The following is a 26,720-nucleotide window of genomic DNA, read 5'->3' on the forward strand; positions in this document are numbered from 1 at the left end:
CGAGTAAAAGTTCTATAACAGTTCCACCTTCCCCCTTGTCTTGCATATCCCCCCCCTCTCCTCCCCACGCAGCCCCTCCCCCCCATGTGTCGGCATCCGAGCAAGTCCAGTTAGATTTACTGAACTAGCCCCGAAACACCTGCAGGGACCATCGTCGCGCGGTCCTTTAATTATCCATGAACACCACATAGGTCTGAGCACCCCCCAACCCCCTATCAACCACAACTTACAACCATCGAGTATAACTTTTGTGTTGGGCAGAAAACGGCCCGTGTCTCGAACATACTCATAGTGTCAATACAGTCGCCGGTACTCCAGTTCACTTGTCCCCCCCGGGGAGCTGTTACCTCTCCGAAATGTTCTCAACCCTTTGACTCTCTGCCTCTTAGGTCCTTGAAGTTTCCATTCTCTCCCTTCATTTCTCGAGTTATTTCCTTCTTCCCCTTGTTCGCGCAGATCAACAAGTTCGGCTATGCAGGCCTTTATTTCCCTCTCCGACTGTAGTGTGATTCTCGTGCCTTCGTGTTCAAGAGAGAGCGAGAAGGGGTATCCCCACCGGTATCTGGTATCCCGTTCCTTCAACCATTTCATCAGGGGGCCACACATCCTTCTCAGCGCCAATGTCATGGCAGACAGGTCTTGATATATGGTGACCTGGGCACCGTTGAGGGTGATCACGCCTCTGCGTCTTGCCTTCTCGAGAATCTTTGTTTTGTCCTGGTATCTATGGAAGCGAGCGAGGACCGATCTCGGGCCTCCGGGTGGGACACCTGCTCTGTGGATCCGTTCGGTTCTCGGTTCGTCAATCTCATCATCTGCCACCAAGATTTTGATAATATCATGAAGCGTTGCCTTAAGGCTCTCCTCACTCTCCCCATCCTGCTCTGGGATCCCAAAAAAACGTAAATTGTTCCGCCTCTCCCGGTTTTCTAAATCATCCATCTTTAGCCTGTATTCCTCTTCCCGCTGTTCTAGATCTGTGATTCTGTGTTCGAGTTGTATTTCCATAGTATCTTTGGAGGTTTGGTTGTTTTCTACCCCTTCCAACCTGTCCTTAATCTTATCCATACGTTGGGTGATTTTGCCGATCTTGCCGCCTATGTTGGCCCCCATATTCTTTATCTCCATCAGGAGGGCTGCTATATCCCCTTTCGTGGCCACTGTCTCTCCATGTGCCACGGACTCCGTTGCCATCGTGGGGGCGATGAGTGTGTGGGCAGAAGGAGCGTAAGCGTAACTGGCTAGCTTTATTTTGGCCTGTATATACGTAGGTGCTTCACCTCGATGTCCCGGGTTTGGGCAGGCGTGGCAGGAACGTTTGGGCCTCACCCTCAGACTGCTCTGTAACCTCGCTCAATTCTCAGTCGTCCGCCAGTGGGGGGGGACAAGTTGGCGACACCCTCCAGCAGGTAATCTTCGGAATTTGCTGGATCCCCGGTGCAGGAGAGAGGCCGGAAGATGTCTCCCTGGTGTCAACTCCGATCGGTACCGGGAACCTGAGGAGGCACATGCCCCTGTTTAGGGGGCCCTACCCTCAGTCCGAAGGATCCGTGCCCTGTGCACTGGGAGGGGCAGATGATATGCAGTGTGCGGGGCTCCCAAGGCGGGGGTTCCTCAAATCGTGGGGGTCCCGCTTGATCCCACACATCTTTCGTGCATGCCAGGGCCCGGGACCGCGACGCGCATAACGTTCGTCGTGGAGGCCCACCACTACGTGAGCCCAGCTAGTTCCTCTGAGAGCGGGGGCCCCGCATACAGGCTGCGGCGTTCTGATGCACCGCGGTCGTGTGAGACAGCAAGGGCTGCGCAGGGTTGGAGGCGCAGCTTACCTCTTGGCAGGGCCTCCGCCGTGTTCCAATAGTCCGCAGGCCCATCTGGAGGGTCCACGCCGTGGGTCGAGTGGGGGGCACTGCAAGGGAGCAGCTCTGTGGGTCGGAGGGGGGGCACATTGGCCAGCGCCGCATAGGCTGCGCGTCACTCTCCCGATGGGCCCGTTCGCCGACCCGGTTCGTCCGCTTCCGATTTCGTGCCGTCACCAGCGAAGAACTTCACTCGAAGTTTAATCGGGCTTCCCGGGTCCGATTTCGATCGGGTTTTCTCCAGGGAGGTGCAGGAGTATTCCAACACACGATGCTCTGCTTTTTTCACCGTGGGGGGGTCACAAGGTGGTGGCTCAGGTCACCTCGCAGACCTACGGGGACGGAGCTCACACTGAAGAGGACATCATCCATGCGCCCCCTGGTGGCCAATCCCAAGCCACTTTTAAGTCAGCAATCGCCGCAAGGATCTCCTGGTCTTTGCCCATAGTATCTGTGCCCCCAGCGGGGGTCTTGTCTTTGCTCCTGGCCCCTTCTGCACCTGGCTGTGTCCGGGCGTATTTGTCAAGTGTGGGTTGCTTGCCCTTTGTTCTTAAAGGTTTGTTAGTTATCGTGGTATGTCAAGGATGTATGGGCAAGCCCCACCGCTAGTGGCCCTCGGCCTTAGGAAGGATAGACTGCCTTTTGTGTCTGGGTCCGGCAGGTCGGGGGTATCCTTGAGTTGCTTGTTCTGCTCCTGGGGTGGGCTGTGTCCTCCCACGTAATGATGTGAGTTTATTCAATCCGTGCCCCCCCGTTAAGTACAGACATAGGCCAGGGAATATGTCTCTGCTCTCTGCTCGTTACTGCTATTCGTGGCTTCAGGTCATGTGGGGCACTGTATAATTCCTTGGTGGCCTCTGTAACCACCTACCTCCTGTGAGCGCTGCCTTGGTGTCCCCACAAGCGGCCACAGCTTAGTCCGAGATTACGTGGAGCGCCACGCTAGCTTCCTGATGTCTCCGGTGCCTCATTTGTGTTCTTGTTTGCAGGCGCAACATGATGCACGACTGCGGAGCTGGTGTCGGTGAAGTTGTGTTATCCAAGCTGGGGCCTGTGCCCGGCCGGGCTATGTAGGTCCTGCACTCTGCTTAGTGTCAATGCTCCCCAGCTAAGTTACTGCCTCAAGGCGATCCAAAGTTCAGGCGCTCGGGGCTCCCAAGTGCCCCACTCACATCCGCATCCAACTCAGACCACTTTCGCTGCATTTAGAGAATGCCAGCGCAAGCCAGGCCCGCCGCCGGATCTCTTTCACCTGGCGCGGCTGGTCCCACTCCCACCGCGGCATCAGGGACAGCCGCAGCATGTTGCAGCCGGCCTCGGGGACACCATGGAGCGAGGATCCATGCGTTCCGTTCGACTTTTTGTTCTCCAAGCACCACACTTGAGCGCACAAGCAGATGTTACAGGTGCCTCGGTGCGCCGTTGCCCGCATCAGACTCCCTCCCCCGCAGTGCCACCACCGGCTTCACTTTAGTGGCAGCGCCTTTGTTGGCCTTATGCAGCCGCCATTTTGGGGTCTCCGACCCACTGCACTTGGGCTCAACAATGCCCGCAATGCCGTCCCTGGCGCCGGCTTCAGATTGCGGGGCACTAGGCTCCCGCTCACGAGAAAGTATGCGGGCCGGCACAGTTTCCGCGCCCTACGGGGCGCTCCGAAGTTCCGTATTCACTGTCTCCCCGAACGTCAGTGTGAGCCGGGTCCGCTGTCGGGTCTCCCCCCCCCCTCCAGGCGCAGCCAATCTCACACCCGCCTCAGCCGCCTCAGCTTCAGGGGTGGCCGTGTCTCACTGAACCACCCTCGGGGGCGCTATGACGCAGGGGTCCATGCGGTAGCCTCCTCTTCCTGGCCTCCGGGCACCGCGCAGAGGCTCTGCGGCGGGTGTCGCAGGAGTCGCAATGCACCTTTGCCGGTGTCTGACCCTCTCGACCGCAGCCTCCAGCGTCTTCACTCAGCTAGCTCGCGCTTTTGTTCGCTCCTCATGGTCACCATTTTAGGGGTCTCAGACCCAACGTGCGTGGGCGCTGCAATGCTCGCAGGGCCGTCTCCTTCCTCAACCCAGGCTTCAAACTTGCAGGGCACCCGTGCGCCACCTTCATGGATTGGCATGTGGATTTTCGGGACTTAGAAGCAAGCATATGTGCACTTCTGATTAGGATCAAATGCTGGATCACGGGAGCTCTCCCAGAGCTCGACTCACCACATGGCTCTCGTAGCCATGCCCCACTCTTGGGCAGTACCCATTAGTGCCTACACAAAAGCCAAAACGGTTTGCTTGGCCAATGCTTGTGTTTCTTTCCATTCTGATTCGTGTAGTCCTGAGTTTGGAATGAAAACACAAAACTACAATTTCTAGAAGGCATATAAAACAAGGCTGGGCGCTGGGCACACTACTCAAGCATGACATGGGGCTACTTGAAATCTGCTACTTGGGTTACAATATGTTGCTTCCCTTAAGTTCATGAACTAGCATGTATTGTCTCTCAGAACAACAACTGCAACTGAAGTACTAATTCCTGTTTACTCTCGACAGAGTTCAGAACAAATATACACATAAAGGTTAAAAAACAGACTTCAATGCCATAGAGCATACACAAGATACATAAAAATGCAAAAACATTATCTGAAGTGCTTTCGTGCCATATTATTAGTGTCTTAATTTGCCTAAACAATACTTTGATTTATAATTTCTGAAAACAATCAGTGCTCTCCCTACCTGTCATCGGTGGATCCGAAATAAAATGATACAAAGCCCCTAATCCACTGGCAAGCGCAGGGAACTCTTTGTAGAACCACTTCCAAGTACTTCACTCTGCTACGCCACAGTCTTTTAAAGCAGCTTGCAGTGGAAAGATGACATGAGCTCGGTCACTTGATTTACAGAAATTCAGAATGTTTGATAAGGGTCTTTATTCCAGTATCTCGCCACCTTCTCCTGAGCGCTAAATAAAATGGCCGTAAAAACCAAAAGATTTCTCTCGTTTTCCTTAAAATAAGTCCAAGAGGCACACTTCTAGGAAGAATCCCTTGGCCAGCTGTGAGTAAAACAAGCTAGGGGTAATATATTTAAACAAAACTTTAAATACAGCTGCTTGGTGTGGAAGGGCTTTATCATATGGAGGTGTGATTCTAGCCAATTGACCTGCCTCCTTTCAAGGGTTTGGCTGGAGTGACCTCTAGCTGACCACTTAATGCAGTATGCCTCGAGATGCCTCCGAGACACTCTTCACATCCTGGTCACTTATGTCGGCCACTGTTGGGCCCACATGGCCTCGGGAAATCAATGTTTTTTCTATGTCTTATCGAAGGCCATTAAGACCATTCTGTGGTGTTGTTCACCTTCAGGATGGGTCCCTCAGCGCCATTGCAAGTGGTATATTTGTGGTACCCTTTTCCTGAAGAAAGTAGTTTATGCTAGTACCAATAGGCTCGGGTTCACACAGTCCCATAACTCAGTGCCATATAATGCAGCCAATAGTGGCTGTGCCTTACGCTCCTCAATCGACTGGCGTATTTAATGTTTCTCCCTTTACTTCGTTTGATGCTCAGATTGATTGCTTAATCCTGATTAATTTTGAAGTATTTTAATAATTTGAGATTTCTACATGTGTATTTTTTAAAATTGTGAAAGAACCCCTTAGTTAACAATATCTATAAACATACAATTTATAAATCACATATAAAAACAATGAATCAAAGATTACGAAGTCACATAACAACCCAACAGCTGTCATTCAATACTCTTTAAAGCAACAATGAAAATGTCTTTCAAATAGCTGGCTAATTCATATTATAATGCAAATCAGCCTCAATTAAAAACAGCTAAGACATAGCAACTAGCTACCAATTTTAGACCCAAGTGCAAGCCTGTTAAAATCCTGTCCCAAAAAATTTTAACTGGTGCATCCCTATAAAAACTATTCAAAATGATTGGTTCCTTCAATCCTATGAGTTTGACACTGCATAAGAATATGATGCAATTTATTTTTATTTTATTGTTCATTTATAACCTGCTTAATACCAGTGAGTGGTTCCTAAGTGCAGGATCAAGATTCAAACCTGTGTTGCGCCATGTTGCCTTGCTTCCAAGACAAACGCGTTGCCCCTGAGCTACCCTTCCTCCCCCAATGTTTCCGGCAGCTCATTAAATAGTTTACACAATTGATTGGTTATTGGCAAATGAAGACTTGGCCCAATAATTTCAAGGGTTGGAAACATGTTGAATCACATTTTCATAAAATGTTTACACCATCTAGCATCAGGAAATTTCATAAAATAAGGAGTCAGCATCCCCAATGCCTTCTCTTCCCTGGCTAGACGGGTAAAAAGTTTATACAATATGGTATGATATGATATTGCATTTATAACACGCCTATACACAAGTGTTTCTATGCGCCAGGTCACTTATGTTTTTGCATTGATATTTGTAAATTGTGAATGGTTTGTAATTTGTGAAAGGTTTGTAATAACCCAAGCACAATAATAATAACAAATATTAGAAAAATACAAAATTACCCAGTTTCCAAATGTTTTAGTGATGACGAGTGTGATTGCTGTTATATAAGTCCGTTTTTGATCAACTGATTTTTCTGGGAGCCATTCCTTCTGTACTTCATTCCCATGATGGGAATGAGTTTTATATGGCCAATCTTTCACCCATCCAAAATTGAATAATAGACCATTGCTTCCGGACATGGCAGACAGAGAAATGAATTACCAGTGATGTTATTTCTATGGATTATTCTCCCACAGATTCCTCATCTTGATAGATGGCTACCCAGCGTCAGCTGTTCTGATTTTATTTCGACAGGGGATGTAGTGCTGCTCGATATTGTCATCAGCGACTCCCTTTATACGGCTGCGTCATTCCGAGATCGGAGGCAATGTTGAGTGTCGTATAAAAGGATGTACTACGCCCCACACCTCAGTTCCCCCCTGCCCCCTCCTGAGCTGAGCCTGCAAGAGGAAATATGCAGTAATGGGATAAGCATAGAAAAAAACAACACAACAACATCAAACAACAGCAGTTTGCTTCAATTACTCTTCCATATCTCAACCTTGGAGACAAAACCAGAAGAAATAGGGCAGTCTTGTCAGCCAACAGTTACTGCCCACAATGTTGCTATTCATGTGATCCCCAACAGAAATGTGACCGCAGAATGCGATTACGACTATGGCCTTCCAAGCTGGGTAGGATAGGAGTGGGATGAGGAATCTGTGGGAGAAGACTCCATAGAAGAACATCATTGATAAGTCATTGCTCCTTCAGTGGATTGCATTCTCCCACAGATTCCTCATCTTCATAGACTCCCAAAGCAGTAGCCTTGTTAGAGGAGGGTGGAAGTTACACCAAAAAGCTCTGGAGGAGTGCCCTACCAAAACGCGCATCCGCACCAAGTTCAAGCTCTAATGCTTGTCAAACCTGTGAAGAGAAGACCACGTTGCTGTGCGACAAGTGTCTCTAACTGGCACACCCTCTGGAGAGCCAAAGAAGCCACAACACCTCTGGTAGAGCGGGCCCGAAGCCCTGCTGGAACCTCCTTTCACTCTGTCTGGTAGCATTCAGAGATGCACAATACTGTCCATCGAGAGATTGATGTGATTTTTATCACCCCTACCTCCAGAGCCTTCCCTCCACCCCCCAGGGGAGTGTCCAAGACCCCGCAGGAGAGGCTGTGGTAGGACTAGGGAAAAGCATGTACCTGTCACTGTGCAACAGTAAAGTGAGCAGACAACAACCCCTGCAGTAGGCGGCTGCTCTCAATTGCCAACTCAGGAGAGGTCTATCAATATCACATTATGTTTTATTAATAGGCAACTGCTCACTCCATCCGGTAACCCTTGGTGTGTATTACAAGACATGTACCCTATATAACCCATCAATACACAATAGTTCAAATAGATGCCCCACACTTAATATTCATGTTCAAATGCTTCCACTAACACTCATTAGCACCCTGGTGGGGGCTGGCAGCCAATCAGGTGGCTAGGAACACAGGCTTGAACCGGCGGTGCAAGCCAGTGTTCCATGCCACCTGACAGTCAGCTCCCCTGCTGCCATCTTCCCCTCACCCTCCATTGCCATTTTTTTTTTTTGTTAATCCCCCCCTTATTTCGGCTGCAACGGCACTCACGGCCACAGTCGCACCTTCCGCTCTGCTCCCAACGGCCACCATGGAAAGGTAAGAGGGGCTCTGTACGGAGCTCTGCCTTCCCTTTCCATTGTGGCCATCTTTGCAAAGGATTTCCCTTCATTCAATGGGATGCACACAGCATCTCGCTGAAGGAAGGAAAATCATTTTTTTTAGCACCCCCGCGTTACCACTTTAGTAACCTGGGATGCTAATGGCCTAAACAACCTCTCTGGCATGCCGGATCGGGTGTTATCGGCCCAGGGACCCTCTTTCAAGAACCTCGCTGCACTCAGGCCTTTAACTTGTACCCCGGGCCAATAACACCCAATCCGGCACGCCGGATCAGGTGTTAACACCACAGTAATGAACACTCAATGAATGCATCTTACAACCTCATTTAGAAAATACATCTTTTAATTATAAGAAATATGCAATAAATAAACACTGCTATTATTGTCAGTATACACAACACACAAAAACTGCAAAAAGTAATTAATGAAAAATCTGAAATCATTGTCATTGAATCTACCTGTAATCAAGACTAATACCGATAAACCTTCTCCAAGAAACCATAGTCCCCTTAAAAATCAACTACCTGCCTCACCAGGTCATGCTAGGTAACCTCACAGATCATGCTAGGCAATCTTCATAGAAACATCTGCCTCACAAAATCATGATGGGCAACCTCATAGAAGCACCTGCCCAAATACCTCAAAAACGTTCTCAATGTGATATCAATGAAGGGTAAAAGGTCTCTCACACTCACTAACTGTAGAAGGTAAAGGGATGAGAGCTGGCTATGATTGGATGTCTGAATCAGTTTACACAATACAGGAATAAAAGCCCAAAAAATGACTAAAATATAAAAAAAAACACCTTAGAAAAGTATAAAGAATAAGGAATAAATGCTTCAAAATAATTAAATTGTCCATTGAGATATATGGTGCCAGCATGTAGCCCATCCAGAATAGGACCTGATCTTTATGTGGTGAGCTAATTTGCCTTGGGGAAGAAAATCAAAATTGTTCCCATGCAGATCAATCAAAAATCAAAGTTCTGCTCAAAAGTCAATAGGCAAGGTCCCTTGGTACCCAAAATGCCTTAAAACAAACAGATATCCAGCTGAATTGCCTTAAAATCCAGTAAAAGAAAAAAGAGGCAGTTGGCCCCTCTCTTCTGGAAAGCCTCTATCTTCTCCCTCCATCCCTTCATCTTCTGTTCCCTCATCTAGCTCCATCGCCGAACAGCTGCGTGTGGGGCTTGAAGCTTGTCTTATTAATACTATTCGGGCGTTCAATGTTCGATGCCTACAACTGCCAAAGTTGTCTGCTCAGAGTCGAGGGGGAGAACCCTGTTCCTAGCAGTGATACCAGCAAACAGCATCAATCTTATGTAAACTACAGCAAGGATGGCATTTTCATCCAGCACTTAAAAAGCTGTCTAAACAAAAATATCAGTAAACGGCATCACTCTTCTGTAAGCTATAGCAAGGACGATCTTGTCATCGAGCATTAAAAATGTTTCCAAAGAAATTGTCAGTGGACAACATCAATCCTACTTTATTTCGAAGTACTTTTCATCGTGGGACTTTTCATCACCACTTTTTCATCGACCAAAACTCTTTTTTATTTTTTTTACTTATATAATCATACCCCAACCCCAAAAAAAAAAAACCCAAGAAATATTTTTTTTAAAAAAGAGTTTTGGTCGATGAAAAAGTGGCGATGAAAAGTCCCACGATGAAAAGTACTTCGATGAAATGCGTGTATACCGATATTACTTTTAAATTGTTATCTCTTGTTTTCTATTTATTGAAACATTGGATTTTGGCCCAGAAAAACCCTACAGCGCATTGGCGGCTTTGTGTATTCAAAAGAACCATAGTGTAGCAGGCTCATGGTCACTGGCACTCAGCCCAGACTACTGAAAAAACCTCTAATTTACTATACTTTAATATTCCTGAGTTAATCACTGCTTACATTTACTGAACATGAAAGTGTTTGCATCGCACTTTGCATTAGCATTAAGTCTGGGACTATAGCTCACACAACATGCCGCTTTAAGCATGGCTGACATGGGTAGACATGTAATTACATGTCCAGATATTTGGTTTGGTAACTGCTCGCCCCAACCTGGCTTGCAAAAAAAGCAGCAAACAGCTGCTCATCTTTCCTGAAAGGGCCCGTTCCAGCCGGGTAAAAATCTGTGGAGCATCTCCTCATCCTTGGAAGGTTGGTTTGGAGTGTAGAACACTGGCAACTCTGGCCCAGATGGAATGCTGTACCGACATTAGGAAAAAACATAGGGCACACTTTCAGGGAGACATTTTCTTTAAATACTTTCAGTGAAGGGGTCTTACTAGAGAGTGCCTGCAATTTGGTGACCCTTCTAGCAGATGTGATTGTCACCAAAAAGCAGTCTTCAATGTGAAAAGTCTGATGAGAGCTGAGTGCAAAGGCTCAAATGGAGCCGCTTTCAACAAGGTGAGTACCAATTTCAAATGTTGTTGTATACCGTGCACGGCTGCCACCCAGGGGCAGTCTCCAGGCACTCGCGTGGCTCTGCAAGAGAGTGGGCTGGGGAGGTTACTGGGGGTAGGGTGAGAGGAAAGGTTCAGAACCAGGAGGAACTGTTGTCTGTGGGTGTGGTTTTGCATGTGGTAGATTGTGCCAGAGGGCTCGTGCATTGTAACCGTATGAGTAAGATCCAGTGGCTTGGATGTGTGGTAGTGTTTTGTGTTGGTGTTAGTGTGTTGTGTGGGTTATGGTGGGTTTGGTCGTGTGCACTGGTTAGATAGTGTCCATAAGGGATACAGAGTCACGGGTGGCCGTAGCTTTAAGATAATCTGGTATCTTGGCATGTTGTTGTGCTGTTGATGGTTTTATGGACTAGGTGGGTAGATCACTTTTCATTGTGCTTCAGCATCTAGATATGCTGGGTGTGAACATAGTATTGATTCTCTGTTTGTTTATGTGTAATGTGGCTAGGCCAATGTCAGTGTGGTGATGTCAGGTATGTTATAGGAGCAGGAAGGGGAAACCGGGTTAGTAAGTCGGTCAGTTTGTTGGAGCATCTGACACGGCTTTTTGGTTGCTGCTTGATGCTATCTAGCCAGGTCCTTGTTTGTGGTTCTTTGGCCTATTTCATCTCCTCTCAGGTTGTTTGTGGTGTTGTCACTATATATGCCTTTGTTTATAGGGTTCATCCAGTCAAATGTTCTCTGATTAGGAACTCAGAATTGGTACCCACACCCAGTTTCAAAAGGCTGATTAAAGAGTGTGCATAGCACTCTATTTTAAAAAGCATTCTGAGCGTTGATTATGGTCATCATTTGCCCTAGTTTATGAAAAAACATGAGAAAAAATGCCACCAACAAGCAGGCAAGGAGTAATGAAAGCCCTTTAGTCAAAGATACGGTGGACCTTTGCCATTTCCTGAATCTGCACTCCCAATCCCAATCAGGGACCATGAAAGGGAAAGGAGGGAAAGACCCCTTCAAAAACTGGACCACCACAGACATGGTAAAGAAGAATCTTATTCTTTTAAACAGGGAAATAGCTGCCAAAGCCACCATATACCCTTAACCATGCCCACTTGCAGGCCTGATTGAATAGGGCCAACAGAAACTCCATTACAGAGGAGAGGGGACACAACATGGTGTCCTCCCTTTTCATAAACTTTATCCATCCGCATGCATATAGATCTAGATGGTCTATGTAAAGCCAACAGCACCTCTAGCACCTCTCCATCGAGGTCCGAGTACCCATACCCCAGCCAGTCAAGAGCCAAGCATGCAAGTTGAGAGGGTCTGGGTTCGGTTGAAGCCCATTGCCCCATGACTGTGACAAGAGGTCCATCCTCCGATGAAGCCAGAGAGGTGGGCACTGTTAGGAAAGATTTCCCTTAGGTGCAATTTTCCCTCCATTTAAACTTTTTGCTTTTGTTTGGTTAACCTAACCTGACTTTTTCCATCTGTTATGGGGAAACTGGCACGTCCTTCAGATAATCAGTACTGGGAAACTATGTTTCCCTTAGTCTTTGACTATGTTGCCATGTCTTGGTAACTTTTTATTTATGTGCCAAGTACCTTACAGTACCACGCATAGGGGTCCTTTTGTTTTATGGCCCAAGACACTTAGTAAGGATTTTTTGTGGATTGTACAAGTGTGCCCAGGACGAACTGGTGGGAGCAGTTTACTTTTATAGCATTTTTACTTCTTTTTAATTAACCATATCGTGTTTACCACAAGACTGTGGCCAGTGCCAAAAATGGCGTCACAAAGTCTTTTGTTCTGTCCTTTGTCCATTTTGTCCATTTGCCCTCCACCAGATCATGCAGACCCGAGCTTTCTTATTTGGCCATGCAACCTCCCGCAAAAACTGCACCTTTCACAAGCTCCTGCAAGCCACTTGTGCTAGTGCCCAGGAAGAGGATTGGGAATGTCTGGTGCCAGTATGTCTGGTATGCCTGAATGATTGGGACCGTCATTGGTCCACACCTGGCGTGCATGCAAGAGAGCAATCTTTCATTGGTTATCCTAGATTTGAGTGTGAAACAAATCTTGGATAAGAGTAGGGACTCTGCATCCATTCCAGGTTGATCAACAGAATTTCTCTTTGAACTACAGAAGGAGCCAAGTACCCTGAAACGCTAAAGCAGGCCCGTGGAACCACTGGAGACGTGCTGGAAGGTTTGGCACCCTGAGTTCTACCTCCTCTAGGTTGCGATTTAAGAGAGTTTACCACACCACAAGCATTTGCGGTCCCTGCATCACTCTGCTGTGGTGACTGTCATTGTAGGAGCTGTGCCTGCCTGCCCCCTTGTGCCCCAAGACGTGCTGCACTCGAACTGTCCTCTTTTCTTCTCTGTGAGCTGAGAAAAGGCTGCTGTCCCGCAACATATGTCCCGTCCCAGAGCTGCTGAGAGCCGGAGCGGCGTGCAACTGCAGGGGTTGAAACTACAAGCGACCTGGTCTAGACTGGCAAAGTTTGGGCCAGACTGTGTCGAGGGTCGGTGAGTACTTGCATCACTTACCGGTGGCCCCCTGGCACAGTCATTGTTCTTTACGCACAAGAATCCCTAAAAAGATACTCACATTAGCTGGGCAAGCCTGCGCTCCATAGCTATTCCCTAAACTCGAATGTTGCTCTGCCTGCAAGTGTAGACCCTCCTCAAATAGTGGGACACTGTTCTTCATCACCTCAAGCCCCTTCCTGAACTTCTACAGCTCCCTGAAGAGGACCCGCTTTCTCTCATTATGCACAACCGTACTTTTAACCATAAGACACCCCACTTTGTAGGGCTGGACTGCTTAAGTTAGTGATAGATTCTGAAGAACTGCCTAATGCTACATTTGTGTTAACCTACCCTTCTGTTGCAGGTTGTGGCTGTGTTTTCCCCTTTACAGCGTTAGGTAAAGCGTAACTGTATATATGTTAAATAGTGAAAGGCGTGTGTGGCAACTGTTTTATATTGCTGTGGTTTATTTGTGTTTAATTGTTAAGGCCTATAATACACATTTATGTATTTTTGATATGCACTTGTCAAAGCGTATTCTGTGGAGTTTTACTGTGGGTGCTCATTGTGGGCTTCCGATCACTCTCATCCCTCCTGAGACTTAGTCTTGACTGCCTGCCAAGCTACTGTGATTGGTTTGGCTTGTCCAGAAGGTTCCCCTGTTCCACTAAACTAGGGTGGTTCCCTAAACTTCTGCCCAACAAGTCAGGATTTAGACATCCTTATTAACAAATTAGTGTACAGCGGTGGGATAAGATCAGAGATACCCAGTGTTGCGCACTGGTGAAATACCCAGGTTACATTTACACAAGAAACACAGAGTCCTTAGTTTAGATTTTACTGTAAGCCACCTGCCTCACTTATAGCATGGAAGCAATTGTGAATGTAACTTTAAGTGCTTCAAAGTCTTAGATACTAAGGAAGATCTATGCAGAAAGAGGCTTGTCAGCTTCTGGCACAAAAGCTGAAATCCAAAGGATCATGGATTGGCAGGAAAGCCAAATCACAGCTTTACCCTCTTATGACAGTGCAGAGGGTGCTGGGCTGCTCCCAGTAACAGTACTGAAAGAACTGTTTCTGCCATCATAGAGGGGGTTGATGAAGATAGGGATGATGAAGAGCCCCACGTCTCTTTTGCTGGCTCTGAAGCCCTGCTGGAATTCAAGAAACAAGAGCTGTTCTTTAAGCAGAGGGAGCTTGAATTTCGCATGGCTAAACTAGAACTGGAGAAAGCAAAGGGACAGGGATCACCAGTTGGAGCTTGCCAAGTTAGAAGCTGCCAATGGCTCCTCTAGAGGATCTGGTAATGGGTCTAGCTCCTTCTCTCATCCAAGATGTGCAAAAGATCTGCTTAGCACGTATGATGACAAGAATGACATCATGGACTGGTTAACTGCATTGGAGTATGCATGTGAAGCGCAAGAAGTTGTGGATGCTGATAAGATTGCATGGTTGCTCAGTCGATACCCCATTCTGGCTGCAGTGCTATTATGGAAATGTCAAAGGCTGACAGAAAAGACTGCGTAATTGAAGCAAACTCTGGTCTTGAAGTTTGGGAAGACTCCTGCCCAATACATGACAAGATTCAGAGATTACAAAAACAAAGAAGGTAATACTTGTATTTCAATTGTATCCAATTCCTTACAAAACTTGACTGGTTGAGTGGAAGGTTACAAGGTCACCACCTTTGAGGGTAGGATTTGTTTAGTCGTGCTTGAACATATTTTTGCTTCTTGTTCCTCTGAGCTTAAGCAGCACTTGGCTGATTCTAAGGAGACAGATCAAAAGACGTTGGCCATTGCAGCAGATTTATGGGTGTCACACAGAGTGCCCCATAAGTAGAGGGGGGGGGGGAAGCACAAAGTTAAGGAGGGTAGGGACACTGATAAATCTTCCTCCCATAAGGGCCACAAAAAGTCTAATAAGGGGAAGTCCCATGAGAATGATCACGGAGGGTAGTGGGAGTCATCCTCTCAAGCATAGCTCTGGTTACAGTAAGCCTCCCTATGTTCCAAGACCCAGTGGATCTTGTGTGGCTTGTGGAGCAAGTGACCAGGTGAAGGGGGACTGCAGATGTAAGGTCAAAACCTTGGGGTACACTCTGAGTCTGGTCTTTCTTGTGCAATGACGACAATGAGATGTGGTGATATTTGCTACTGGACTGCAAATGTTTTTTTTTATTTCTTATGGTGACATCCCTCGATGTTTCTCGGGAGTCGGCTTCTCTGTATCATGCTCCAATGACCTGACCTGATTTCACCGGGGACTTCACAGTGGTCTGATGAGTGCCAGTTTCGCCGAGCGTTCCTGCTCCACCTTCGGGTTCATCACCAGACAAGAAACACACTGTTCAGTGTCGTGCCCGACACCAAGACACCACACACAGATAGTGTGTGGGTCCTTAAGGGACATTTTGGAGTTCCAGTCCTTGCAGCATTTAGACCCGGATGACTTAGGCCCTGACATACTGATGCAGTATTGAATCTAGAATCAAGCATGTTTCGATTAGTGTGCTGAGCATATGAAAAAAAAGCAACTGAGTTGTGGGGGTGTAGTACATCCTTTTATACGACACCCGACGTCACACCGGATCGAGGAATGGCACAGCCATATATAAGAGGGAGTCATAGACGATGTTATCGAGTGGTTCTATATGCCCCTGTTGAAAACATTTCCAAGCAGCTGACACTGGATAGCTCTCTCTCAAAATGAGAAATCTTTGGGGAAATGCAAGCCATCGAACATGGAATTAGACTTCTTAGCGCTCATTGACAGGCCCTTTCGAGCACACATGTCCTGTAAATAAGTAGCAGAGTTGTGGAGTGTTTTCTGCAAATGATAAAAAAAAAAAAACAATATTTTCTCCTTTTAATTTTGGGGCCACTGCCATTAGTTTAGCAATTTCCAATGCTCAATCAATGCAACGGGAAAATGTAAGGGTGCCAGGAAACAGCATTGATGTACCCCTACTTCCACTGGAAACGGTAAGGAGACGTTCATATCACCTAAAGGCTTACCCACAATATTGACAGAAAACCAGTACAATCATCCTATCACTGCCAACAGTGTGAAAGCTTGGGGTCTTAACTTCCAATTGCAGGCCCTTTACAGGCTCCAAGTATGATCAAATGGGAAATAAAAGCAATGTGTGTCTACTTTTTAAGTGCAGCATCGTACACTCAAAAACCAAGAAGCGCAAATTGAATGAAAATCATATTCGGAGCATAGGATACAGTTGTGTCTTCAAGAAGCTAACTGAGAAACCGCTGCAAGGTTCAGCAACATGGGGCATCTTTTACTCAGGGCATCAAAAAAGCTAGATGGAAAAACCAACTGCACCAGTCTAGCGCCTGGAGCTGGGTCGCTGCATTAAGCACTCAAAACTATTTTCAGCTGCACCATCAAATTTTCTCTGTGCGAGCAATCACACAGCAGTGGTAAGAGGGCCTGGACCCTCTTCCCCCTTTGCACACTTCCTGCAACCTGCTCCCACTTGTTGAAAAATCATGCCTTCTCCCAGCTGTAGCTTTTCCATCGCCTCAAGCAGGTTTTGCAAGTAATTTCCTCCAAGTTACTTTGGAGCCCTGGGACCCACTTTAGATAATTCTGGCGACCATCCGCCAACTGGGTCAACTGGCCTCAGAACATTCTTCAAGTGTTGCCCACTCCCTCGGCCGTTAGCCCACGGTTGCCTAATTCCCCGGCTGGCTCTTGATCATGGTGCTGACAAAAAGACCCATAGAAACACGTAAAAACAATTTATGAACATTTTATATCCTCCCATAGATTTGCATTGGCCCCTACCCGACAGCATTATATATAAGGACCAGTTTGACTTTCAATGTGAAGGTTACATACACCTGCTTGTATTTCTAGTTCTCCAGTTGTAACCCTCAACCCAGTAGCAGCATTCTTTTTAATACACGTGTTCTATTTTTCTTGGGCCCTTCATCTGGACCGTAAGGCTTTTTATCGATTTCCTGTTTTTCATTCAGCTTGTGTATTTCCCAGAGAACTCAGAGCCTCTGGGGGACGTACACCGTGTGCTTTGCCAAGTTACTAGAGAGCCAAAGACACGTCAAGGAGACCTGGGGCCTCGTAATACGTATGGTGGTAATGGTAAACACATGTGGCATTTTCAATACCTCCTGTTTCGAACACTTCACCTCATTGTGTTCTGCAACCACACAGGATATCTACGGAATGGGGTACATAAAAGGTAGAGCATGGGGTAAATATAAGTTATTCACCCAATAAAGTACTCTCTACGTATCCATGCTGTTAATATCCCATACAATCCCAACTCATAATTAGGTGGTATTTAAAAAATAGGAGGCATTTAAAATACCTCATGTTTTAACCATTAGCACCATACTCAGAATGGTGTCCTTACCCCCATTGCACGTGGAACTAGCCCAGCGTTCTTGGTGCCCGGGGAAACCTCTAACTCCTCAATCTGGTTTCTCCCTTTTGCTTTCCAAGTCACCTTCTCGCAAACAGGAAGCGTTTATTTGACAGACAAAATGTTCAAAAAAGAATACGAAAAGATACCCAAAGGAGGATTTAGAAGAAAAAAAAAATCGCAGGTGCAAATCTATGTAAATCCCCAAATCTACAGAACATGTACACAGTTTATTCGCCCTGCCCACTTCCAGTTGTCAGTTCTAATATATATGCATTGCAAATAAGCCATATATAGTATGGCAGTAAATGGAGCATTCCGACCATTACACTAAAATTCAGTCAGACAGTTCGGGTAAAGCAGAAGCCTCGGCGTGTTTACCCCACTGCCTGACTGAACCCTGCATGCTTGCATGCAAAGCTGAGCATTGGCGACAAGCAGCACAATCCACCGGAAGCTACTTGGAAACCAGCTCTACAAAACATGCCCGTCTTGGATACTCACCGCTTCGGTGTGAATGGGATGAACAGCGAAGACCAGGGCGGTGGCAAATGCGGCCCATCGGTCCTTGAACACGGCTTTGTCGCACGTGTACATGAGCATGGACGTGACCACGCAATGCAGAATCACGTTCACCGCGTGGAAGTAAAATGGGTCCATTCCAGACAGCATGACGTTTAACCTGTGGCAAAACCAGACAACACTAGGTTAGAGAGAGAACAATTGTTCGCAGGGCCAGTCTCACAACAGATTGCACCCCAGGCGGGAAGCATCGTTGGCGCCCCCTCCCCCGACCTGTGATCTCATGCATGTGTCATGGGCTGAGCAGTGGGGGTGGGGACTATGAGTTAACAAAATTGTCAATGCTGGCATCTGCTGAATTTCATGAACCTCAGAAAACAGCAATAAGGGTCACACCCGAACAGGCCTGGTTATGTTAGCCTGCTTTTGCTTTTCATTTTTAGTAACAATGACCAGTTTGCTGCTGTGGCTCAGGTCAGAGAATCTACAATTTCAGATCTACACTAATGTCATTCGTATGACCCCAAACATTTAGCCACTCTTAAAAAGGTGATGAACTGGTCTTGAAAAGTGTTACTCAAACCTCTATGAACAAGCACCAGCAACATACCCACCGATAGCTGTACAAACCCGTCTATCTCAGCATTAAAATTCATGCATTTATGCAATATGTATTGCATCAAATATTTCACAGGAAGTTAAATATATTTAGGAGGGACACACGTAAACAATATCACTACTCCATGTGAGTGGTAAAGTCTACTTTAAACATATGCAGAGAGTTAACATGCATGTACAATTCAACATAGCTCCCAATGTTAATGTTGGAGAGGTGGCGTTCTAAAATTATGACATTACAATGTGGACTTTACATTGAAACCCACTGCAGTCCATTACCGCGGAAGACAAATGGCAGTTCGAGTATTGTGGTTTGTTTTGCTCATGCTTGTGAACTCTCCAAATTCTTAAATGTTTCCTTCGTGATCACTCATTTTAGCTCCCGACAGCACCATGAAACTGTAAGATTGGAAAGAAAAATGATGTCTACCATCCCAACATAAAAACAAAAACAATCAAATTCTTAAAGGGTGGAAGATGACCTTTTCTTGGGGCTCGTTAAGTTTACTTCTTGCAAATTACTAGTCGGGCTTGGAGTACTGCGGGTATCGGGGAAGCATCTCCAGTGTACCCCAAGCGTAGTGCGCTTTGCCCTCCACCCTCACCCCCCAGCCTTGCAGCCCTGCGCTTTTTCACATTCTCCATTATGGTAAAGAACATTGTCCCGAGCTTTGGAGAGAAGTGGACTATGCAGAAGGAGCTGCATCCCCAGGGTGTGTTTAGCTGCTGGTTTATCAAATGCAGAAATGGGTGGCATCAAGAGCCCCACGCACTGAAACATCTTTTGCGCACTGGTTGGTCACACAACAGAAAGTGTGAGCAGGTGATTGCCCAACACTTGAACCATTCTTTAGAGACCTGGCTTTGATTAATGTGGCGTTAGCTAGTCATGGCCATATCCCAGCGTTTGTGTTAAAGGAGATCGGAAGCTGCACCGTGCAGGGTATTTTAAAGGCCATGAATTGATGCTACAGCATGTCGCCCCCAATGGAACAAAGAAAGTGAAGCATGCATCCTACAAGTCTGTATTTGCATTATACGGAAGACGGGCCAACCGTCCACGGAGACGGTTTCTATTGTAGTTGCTTAGTCGCTTTCCCAAGCCAGCTGCTGTGCAGAATTTGCTGAGCTTTTGGTCCAGCGCCTGCATCCATCCGTCACACCATCATTCATAAGGCGCGTTCGTGTAGGTGTTTGTTTATCTCGTTAGACTAGCGTGATTACTATTCCAAACAAAAGAAGCACAACGACAAAGAAGAGTATAAGACAAGTCTGAGTGAACAGTGAAATGTATGAAACTCTTGCACTAAAATAAAGTCAGCAGTGCATGCCCAGGAAAGAGGGAATGACGAACAATATGCTCGGGAGCAAACTAGGGAGGCGTAGTAACCCCCAAACCGGCCCAAGCGTGGTACCGGTCCCCAGGGCCTCCCCCTGGAAGTGATTTTGGCCCGGCCAACAGACGGACCAATCCAACCCTGCTGGAACGTGCAACTGTCTAATATCTGCTGACGGTGACACTCTGCCCAGCTCTTCCGAGAACCGGCCTTTTGATCTCCTGAGGAGAGTCCACCACCAGTGCTCGTTTCCTTTTTCATGACTACTTGAGCCTTGACAAAAGTGTCTAGCTTTGTGGCCTCCAGAGGCTATTCTTGGATGGCGCAGTCATCTCCGCAATACCATTTTAAAATAAATAAAACGCCTATGCAGCAATAGGCCTCACCTACGAGGACGGGAGCAGGAGGAAAGAAGTGTGCTTGCCTAGGCAGGTTGTAGTTACTGCCGGGTTTCCTGAAACAAGGCCAATCAGTGAGGGCAGGATGCAGATCTGTTTGTATTTGCTGATTCTGCTGCTGCTTGGCAGTGTGTGCTTGTGATGGGAACAACTTCAGTATTTAGTGACCCACTCGCTCCTCTTTTCTGTAATGGCCGGGCCGACAACACCAGCCAGCCCCAATCGATCCACACTTCAGTGTCAGTGTGCGCCAATAGCCTGGAGGAGGGCACACCGCACGTGCGCCCATGGGCCTGGCTGGCACCAGCAGCGCCGTTGCCACCCGGGCCGGGGGAAGGTAATAAAGCAACAAATGTTGCTAATTTATTTGCCAATTGCTCTGCCCTGTTTGAGGGCCGAGGCCAGGCCTGTTTCTTGGCCCGGACGAGGTGGGCAACTGCCTGGGGCGCAATATCCCCAGGGGACGCAATTGCCCCGGTCCCTTGAGCCTCTGGAGGGGATGGAATTCCCCAGTTTGTGGGGCGGCGCACTGACGTGGGGAAAGTTCTGCAGGTCAGGTGCTGGCGCTGCCCCTTCCGACTGTAATGTCCCGTAGTACAGAAGTACTACGTGACATTACAGAAGTCAGAGGCTCCCTCTGACCACTTTTGCGCCACTTGGGGTGGGGGCATAAGCACACCAATAAAAACACTTTAGGTCCCTCTGCAGCTAAGACCAGCCCTTCCATCACAATGCCGGCAGGAAACTGCTAATGGTGGCCCATTAGTCACTAAATGGTTTCGTGCTGGCATTGAGATGGGAGGGGAGGTGCAGTGGGCTGTGGGGAGTGTTCGTGCCTTGCAGGGATGCACCTTGGGCCCGACCCGTTTGGGCCCATGGTGCGTCCCTGCAAGCCCAGAAAATGGCCAAAATAATAGTTTAAAGCAGCGCTATTTCTTTCATGCTGCTTCTTTTCCAAACTATATATGAATTACACTTTAAACCACTTCCATGGCACTGGTGATGAGTTACTTCACTATGCGGATAATAGCTTTGACCAGTGTTGCTGAGTAAATATTCTTTAAGCTACGAACCGGTTTATTTATTTATTTATGCAATGTTTGTCGGGTACATTGAGACGGATAATTTATTTATTTATGCAATGTTTGTCGGATACCTGTATCCGACACACATTGCATAAATAAATAAATATGCAGGTACACGACAAACATTGCATGAATGAATAAATAATCCTGGTCCATGTATCCTTACAACAGTCAAGACTTTACTGTATCAAAGCATAACCCTTGATTCCCATTCAAAGAATGTTAAAGTGATTGTTTATTGGGTTCAGGTGTCTCCTTGTCATTGCCCTTTTGGCTTAGGTTGACTCCAAACCCCCTTCAGCATCTTGTGTTCTTTGTTGGTTGTATATACTGCATCCTGTGCCATATTCATTGTCTCTTGGTTGGTATACCCGGTCCTCATTATCTGCAGCCTAAGTGGGACTGGGGCATAAAATTGTCCTGGGCACCAGTGAAAAAGTGGCCCACCGCTGCAAATAGCAATTCATTCCTTGTGTGACAGACTGTTTGACTTTGGGTAGGAGTTCCTTAACGGTGTAGTTTGGGAATGGCGCGCAGGGTGCGGTGGGAGTGGAGCACGGGGTGCGGCTTGAGTGGAGCGTGGGGTGCGGCTTGAGTGGAGCGCGGGGTGCGGTGGGAGTGGCGCATGGAATGGAGTGTGGGGGGGCGCATTCATAGTGTTTCGCCCTGGGCACCAAATGGACTAGAAACTGCCCTGGCCGAGGCCACAGTCTGCAGCAGTTCCAGTGGTAGAATACACGTGTAACACGTTTGTTTCCTAACATTATAAAAATGAACAGGCACATTCATGTATTCTAGCACTGTGGACTGCTGGTGCAGCGCCCCCTAGAGGCTGACTGATGTCAGGCAGCTGCCTGGGCTGCCTGACGCAAAGACCGGCCCTGATTGTTCGTATCAGCAACACATAGATGTCGACATTAACCAATGCCATTCCTACTGCAGTTTCTAGTGTAGACACCCACAAACGTGATAATAATGTCGGGTATATATATATGTAACCCCTATGTCCCCGATTCATCCTGCTTCTAAGCAATGTAATAGTAGCTATGATACCCAAGTCCATGGAACTCCATTTCCTCTTCCGGCACTGCATCAGATAGTAAATAAACAGAGGGAAACCCCAAATTAGAATAATAGATGGGTACCTTTCTGATGCAGAGGGGGTCCAAGGGACATCGAGCATAGCTCCAGGACAACGTGCTCACCTTGTAAACATGAAGCTCTAAATCAATCATAATCTAACAGAGGAGAGTGAAGCTCAACTTCTCCAGAATGTGACTCAGAACCTGGAGTTAGGAATACACCCCATAGTTTAAAGCAAGCCACCCAACTGTAATTTAATATTGTGTATGGCTCCCTCAGTCGCTTTTCCACCTTGTGTGTTGTCCACATGGACCAGCATTGCAGTTGGTAACCACAGATAGATGCGGCTGTGATACTGGGAATTATCTGCATCCCTACAGCTTTAGGAGACCCGAGTGATGAGAGAAAATGCTGCATCTCCCCTGCTTTGACATTACAGTAGTTGACTATGAATCCCTTAATTCTCTGCTTTGACCTCACAGCTGGAGGATGTAGCAATAGGAAAAGGCAATAGTTGCTGATTGCTTCCACTGAGAACCCCCCACACAAAAAGGACATAAGGAAAGAACCAACTTCAAGACCAGAGACATAATTACAAGTTTTAACGTAGTGGTAAAACATTAGGTATTTTAGTATACTGGATGTTTAACCATTCCACCAAAGTACAAGTTTTGTTTTACCAACACTCTTGTTATCCGCCTGCTTTTGTGTGGAGGTAATTACCTCCACACAAAAGCATTACCACGTGTGGTAACAACCACATGTTGTTATTACCACATGCACGGGACTCAAAATTGGAAATAGCAGAATAGTTCCCACAATTATCATGGGGCCCCTTTCAGTTACCGGCAATTTACCACATGCAGCAGCCATAACTGAGTTTGGCAGATGTACCAGAGGTAATACCGCTAAACTCATAATCGGGCCCCGATCTTGCAAATCCTAAACTTGCTCTAGACGCTTATGTGATCAGAAGTAGTAGGAGGAGATTCTTTGATTATTGGCACCACAATAGAGAGGGTTTTGGCATTGGAATGACAACAGAAACAAACGTGGCTAATTTTGGAATAAAGATGTTAATTTTGTCCCAAAAATCGTTAGGGGCTAGTTACACTACTGGCTTGTGCTTTAGACATGTGTATTCGGGTGGGCTGTTAAAGCAGCCAATGGCGATAGCTCATGTGTTTTAGCAAACATGAGATACATTTCATATGGTTATTGTTGGCATTAGGGCAGAAGTCGAGGGTACATGCGGGTGGACGGAGTACCCCCCCACTTTATTCAGAGGGGGCACCCCACACTTATCCCTTCCCAAGCCCGCTGTGAAGGAGTCGCATGTTAGGTAACCTTCTACCCGACCAGGAGTCTGCTACATTCCTGAGTTCTTTGGCGAAAACCCAGAGATACTGATTACCACAGGCACTTGCAGCTCCCCCTTATGGTTGTAAAACCTGATGTGTAGATTGGGCAAGGAGGTTTCTACCATCCATGGCAGGAAAATACTTGTGTTTTGAACCTCTGATTGGTGGGTGGAAGCACCAAGCGAGGACTAGTGATGCTTTCCAGTTCCCCAACCCATTGATAGCCAATGGGCCGGTCTGATTTTAAACATGAGAAACATTATGAAGCTTGCTCCAATTTTATGTCACTCATGTACGAGGAAGAAAACTCTAAGTAGCCAGGGTAGTGTTTGCATCAGTGGTTGCGTGATGAAATGACGACTGCTCTGTAGCATTACAGGGGCGAGCAGTGGATAAAACCCTTTCTCGGGCCCACAGTACTGCTGCTAATCCAGCAGTAAAACCAGTCAAAGGTGAAAGATGCACAGCCAGACGGGTACACCTCATTCGCCTCTTTTGGAAAACGTGGGCCATGGCCAGCTGTACACTTCAGTAAGTGTGAGAGCTAGCAGAAATGCCGCCCCAAACAACAATAGTACTGTGGTGCCAAAACAAAAGAAAGCCCAAGTTCTATAAAAAAAGGACACTTTATTTAAAATAAAAATACAAACACGGCAATCAAAAACACTAGAATAAACTTCTGTAAGAGAAGACACAGAGGGCCCGATTCATGGAATTTTTTGCACGGCGCAAAATGACTTTGCCCGGCTGAAAAGTGAATTTGCACTGCCCACACAAACCCTGACTCTGCATAAAATCAATTTCACTGCTCCACTCTGATTCATGGAGCAGTGCAAAGTGTAATTTTGCCGAGCAAAGTGACTTTGCCCGGCAAAAAGACACTTTGCACTGTTCCATCAATCGGGGTGATTATTGGCAGTGCAAAGTCACTTTGCACCGTGCAAAACATTTCCATTAATCAGGCCCAGAATGTGCAGACTTTGTAATGAAAAGATCCACTCTGGGTCTGAAGGTGGGGTGCACAGGCAATTACTTCAGCAGAAAGTCAAGGTTACTGAAAATGTCTTTAAAATCGCATCCGGGTTCCCTGAATGGGGAATTACCGGCCATTCCGAGTTCGGAGGGCCCAGTAATTCCTCCCTCCAGGAACCCGGGCCCGGACCTTCCCCATTCCCATTTGAGCCCCCATAGGGCTCAATGGGAATGAGAGAGGGAGCAAACAAAGGGCCAATTACGAGCTGCCTGTTTGCTCCCTCTTCCCCTCGTGGGACCGGGTAAGGACGCCTGGTTTGACCAAACGTTACTTACCGGGTCCCGCCAGGGGAGCTTGTAATGAGGCGGAACAGGTTTAACGGGTCCGCCTCCTTTAGCGGAGCCAGTTAACCGGTTCCGCCTCAGTAGTAATTAGGCCCAATATGTTTGTTCTTGGGGCTTAACAGCATCGAACCACACTTCTGAGTGCTTTGCAATGGGACAAGTCGGAGTTCAGACATTTTGAGTCAGTTTTCCCAATGTATTGCAAGCGCCGACCCATTTTAGTCAGCTTGAGATAGCCCAGCAATGTGGTGCAGTAATGTGGCAGTGAATAGCTTGAATTGGGTGGAGCATAGGCAGGCGGATGGATCAAGTCAGTGCCTCGACACAGTCAAGTTGGCCCAAGAGTTCCAACAATGCAATGCTCTCTTCAGTGACGATCGGCTCGAAAATGGCTGGAGCAGAGGCAGGTAAGGAGTCAACATCTACACAACAATCAAACAGCAGTGAGAGTCAAAGGCAACTCTGGGTACTTGTGGTAGCTCAAAACACTTCTCAAAGTTGCAGAGACAGCGTGAACATTGATTGAAGTGGGTAAACAGTTCCCAGAGATGGTTCTTGACTTCTGGTTGATTGGGGACCCTGTGCAGGGTCTCCAGGGTTAAGGGGAATGTTTTGTTCTGCACCTGGAAACCATGAAGGTTTCTAAAGAACACTTCCATGGTTTGTCACCTCCAGTGAGCAGGGTCCTGGTTAGTGGTCTCAGCTTCCAGAAGGCCTTGTTCAGCCAGGCAATCACCACAAATATTAATCTGAGATGGCTGGCGGAAAAGCCTTGCTCTTTCCTTGGAAGTCTTTGTCTTCACCGCTATGGAAGAGGCCTTGGAGCAGATTACGCTCAATGAAGGTTCAGGTGGAATGATTCTTGTTCCGTAGTCTAAAGAAGATTCAACAAAGGGGGTGTTTTAGTTTCCTTATACCCTACTGTAAGGGGTCCAATCCAGAATGCTGTTTCAGAGTCGTCTGACTGGTGGTATTATACCCAGAGTGCTTTCTCTGCAGAAAGTGTGGAGGGGAAACAAGACGTTCGGGAGCCCTGAGAGACTCCATGATGGTGCGACTCTTTTAACTGGTGTTTCTCTCCTGCCTACTCTAATGCCACCTCCTCTCAGGTCTGCCTACATCAAAGAGTGTCTCTGTATTGGCACACTGGTGTGAGCTCCGCTTTGTATGGACAGGGCTTGCTTTCGAAGCAGTGGCTGCCAGCTAACCCCCTGCGGGATATTTCCTGTCTTCTGGGGGAGGTGAGAAGCTTTCCCATAGAGATCAATGTAGGAGGAGAGGAGGGTGCAGGGTCCTACGCTGGACCCAAATGGTTGCTTTGGGTGACACCCAGTTCCCAGACATTGACACACATAAGGCCCTACCAGAGAATGAGTCGCTAGTAACAAGCAGACAATAATAGGACACCAATAGGTTTTGAAAGGTATAACTGTACATCCCCTGAGACACCCATGTCAAAATCAGACATGGTTTATATTTAGAGTTTCATCTGCCATCAGGCTCTGGTAGCAGAGGCTCTCGAAGTGGGCACTTATAAAATTGAAATTAGGCTTAAAGGGAGACCCTGACTGCTGGATTTTTGGTTCCAT

At 47.1% G+C, this 26,720-nt stretch overlaps 1 protein-coding gene across 1 annotated transcript in view; it reads right to left on the reverse strand.

The window, feature by feature from the left end:
* TMTC1 (transmembrane O-mannosyltransferase targeting cadherins 1) overlaps window positions 1-26,720 on the reverse strand; it is a 1,779,343-nt gene that overhangs the window by 1,549,122 nt on the left and 203,501 nt on the right. The window contains exon 2 of the mRNA XM_069628531.1: window positions 17,915-18,092. Coding sequence (XP_069484632.1) covers window positions 17,915-18,092 — 178 coding nt within the window. The remainder of the gene's footprint in view (window positions 1-17,914; window positions 18,093-26,720) is intronic.

Source organism: Ambystoma mexicanum, chromosome 12 (genome assembly GCF_040938575.1).
Source record: "Ambystoma mexicanum isolate Mex_15411 chromosome 12, UKY_AmexF1_1, whole genome shotgun sequence".
Classification (NCBI taxonomy): Eukaryota; Metazoa; Chordata; class Amphibia; order Caudata; family Ambystomatidae; genus Ambystoma; species Ambystoma mexicanum.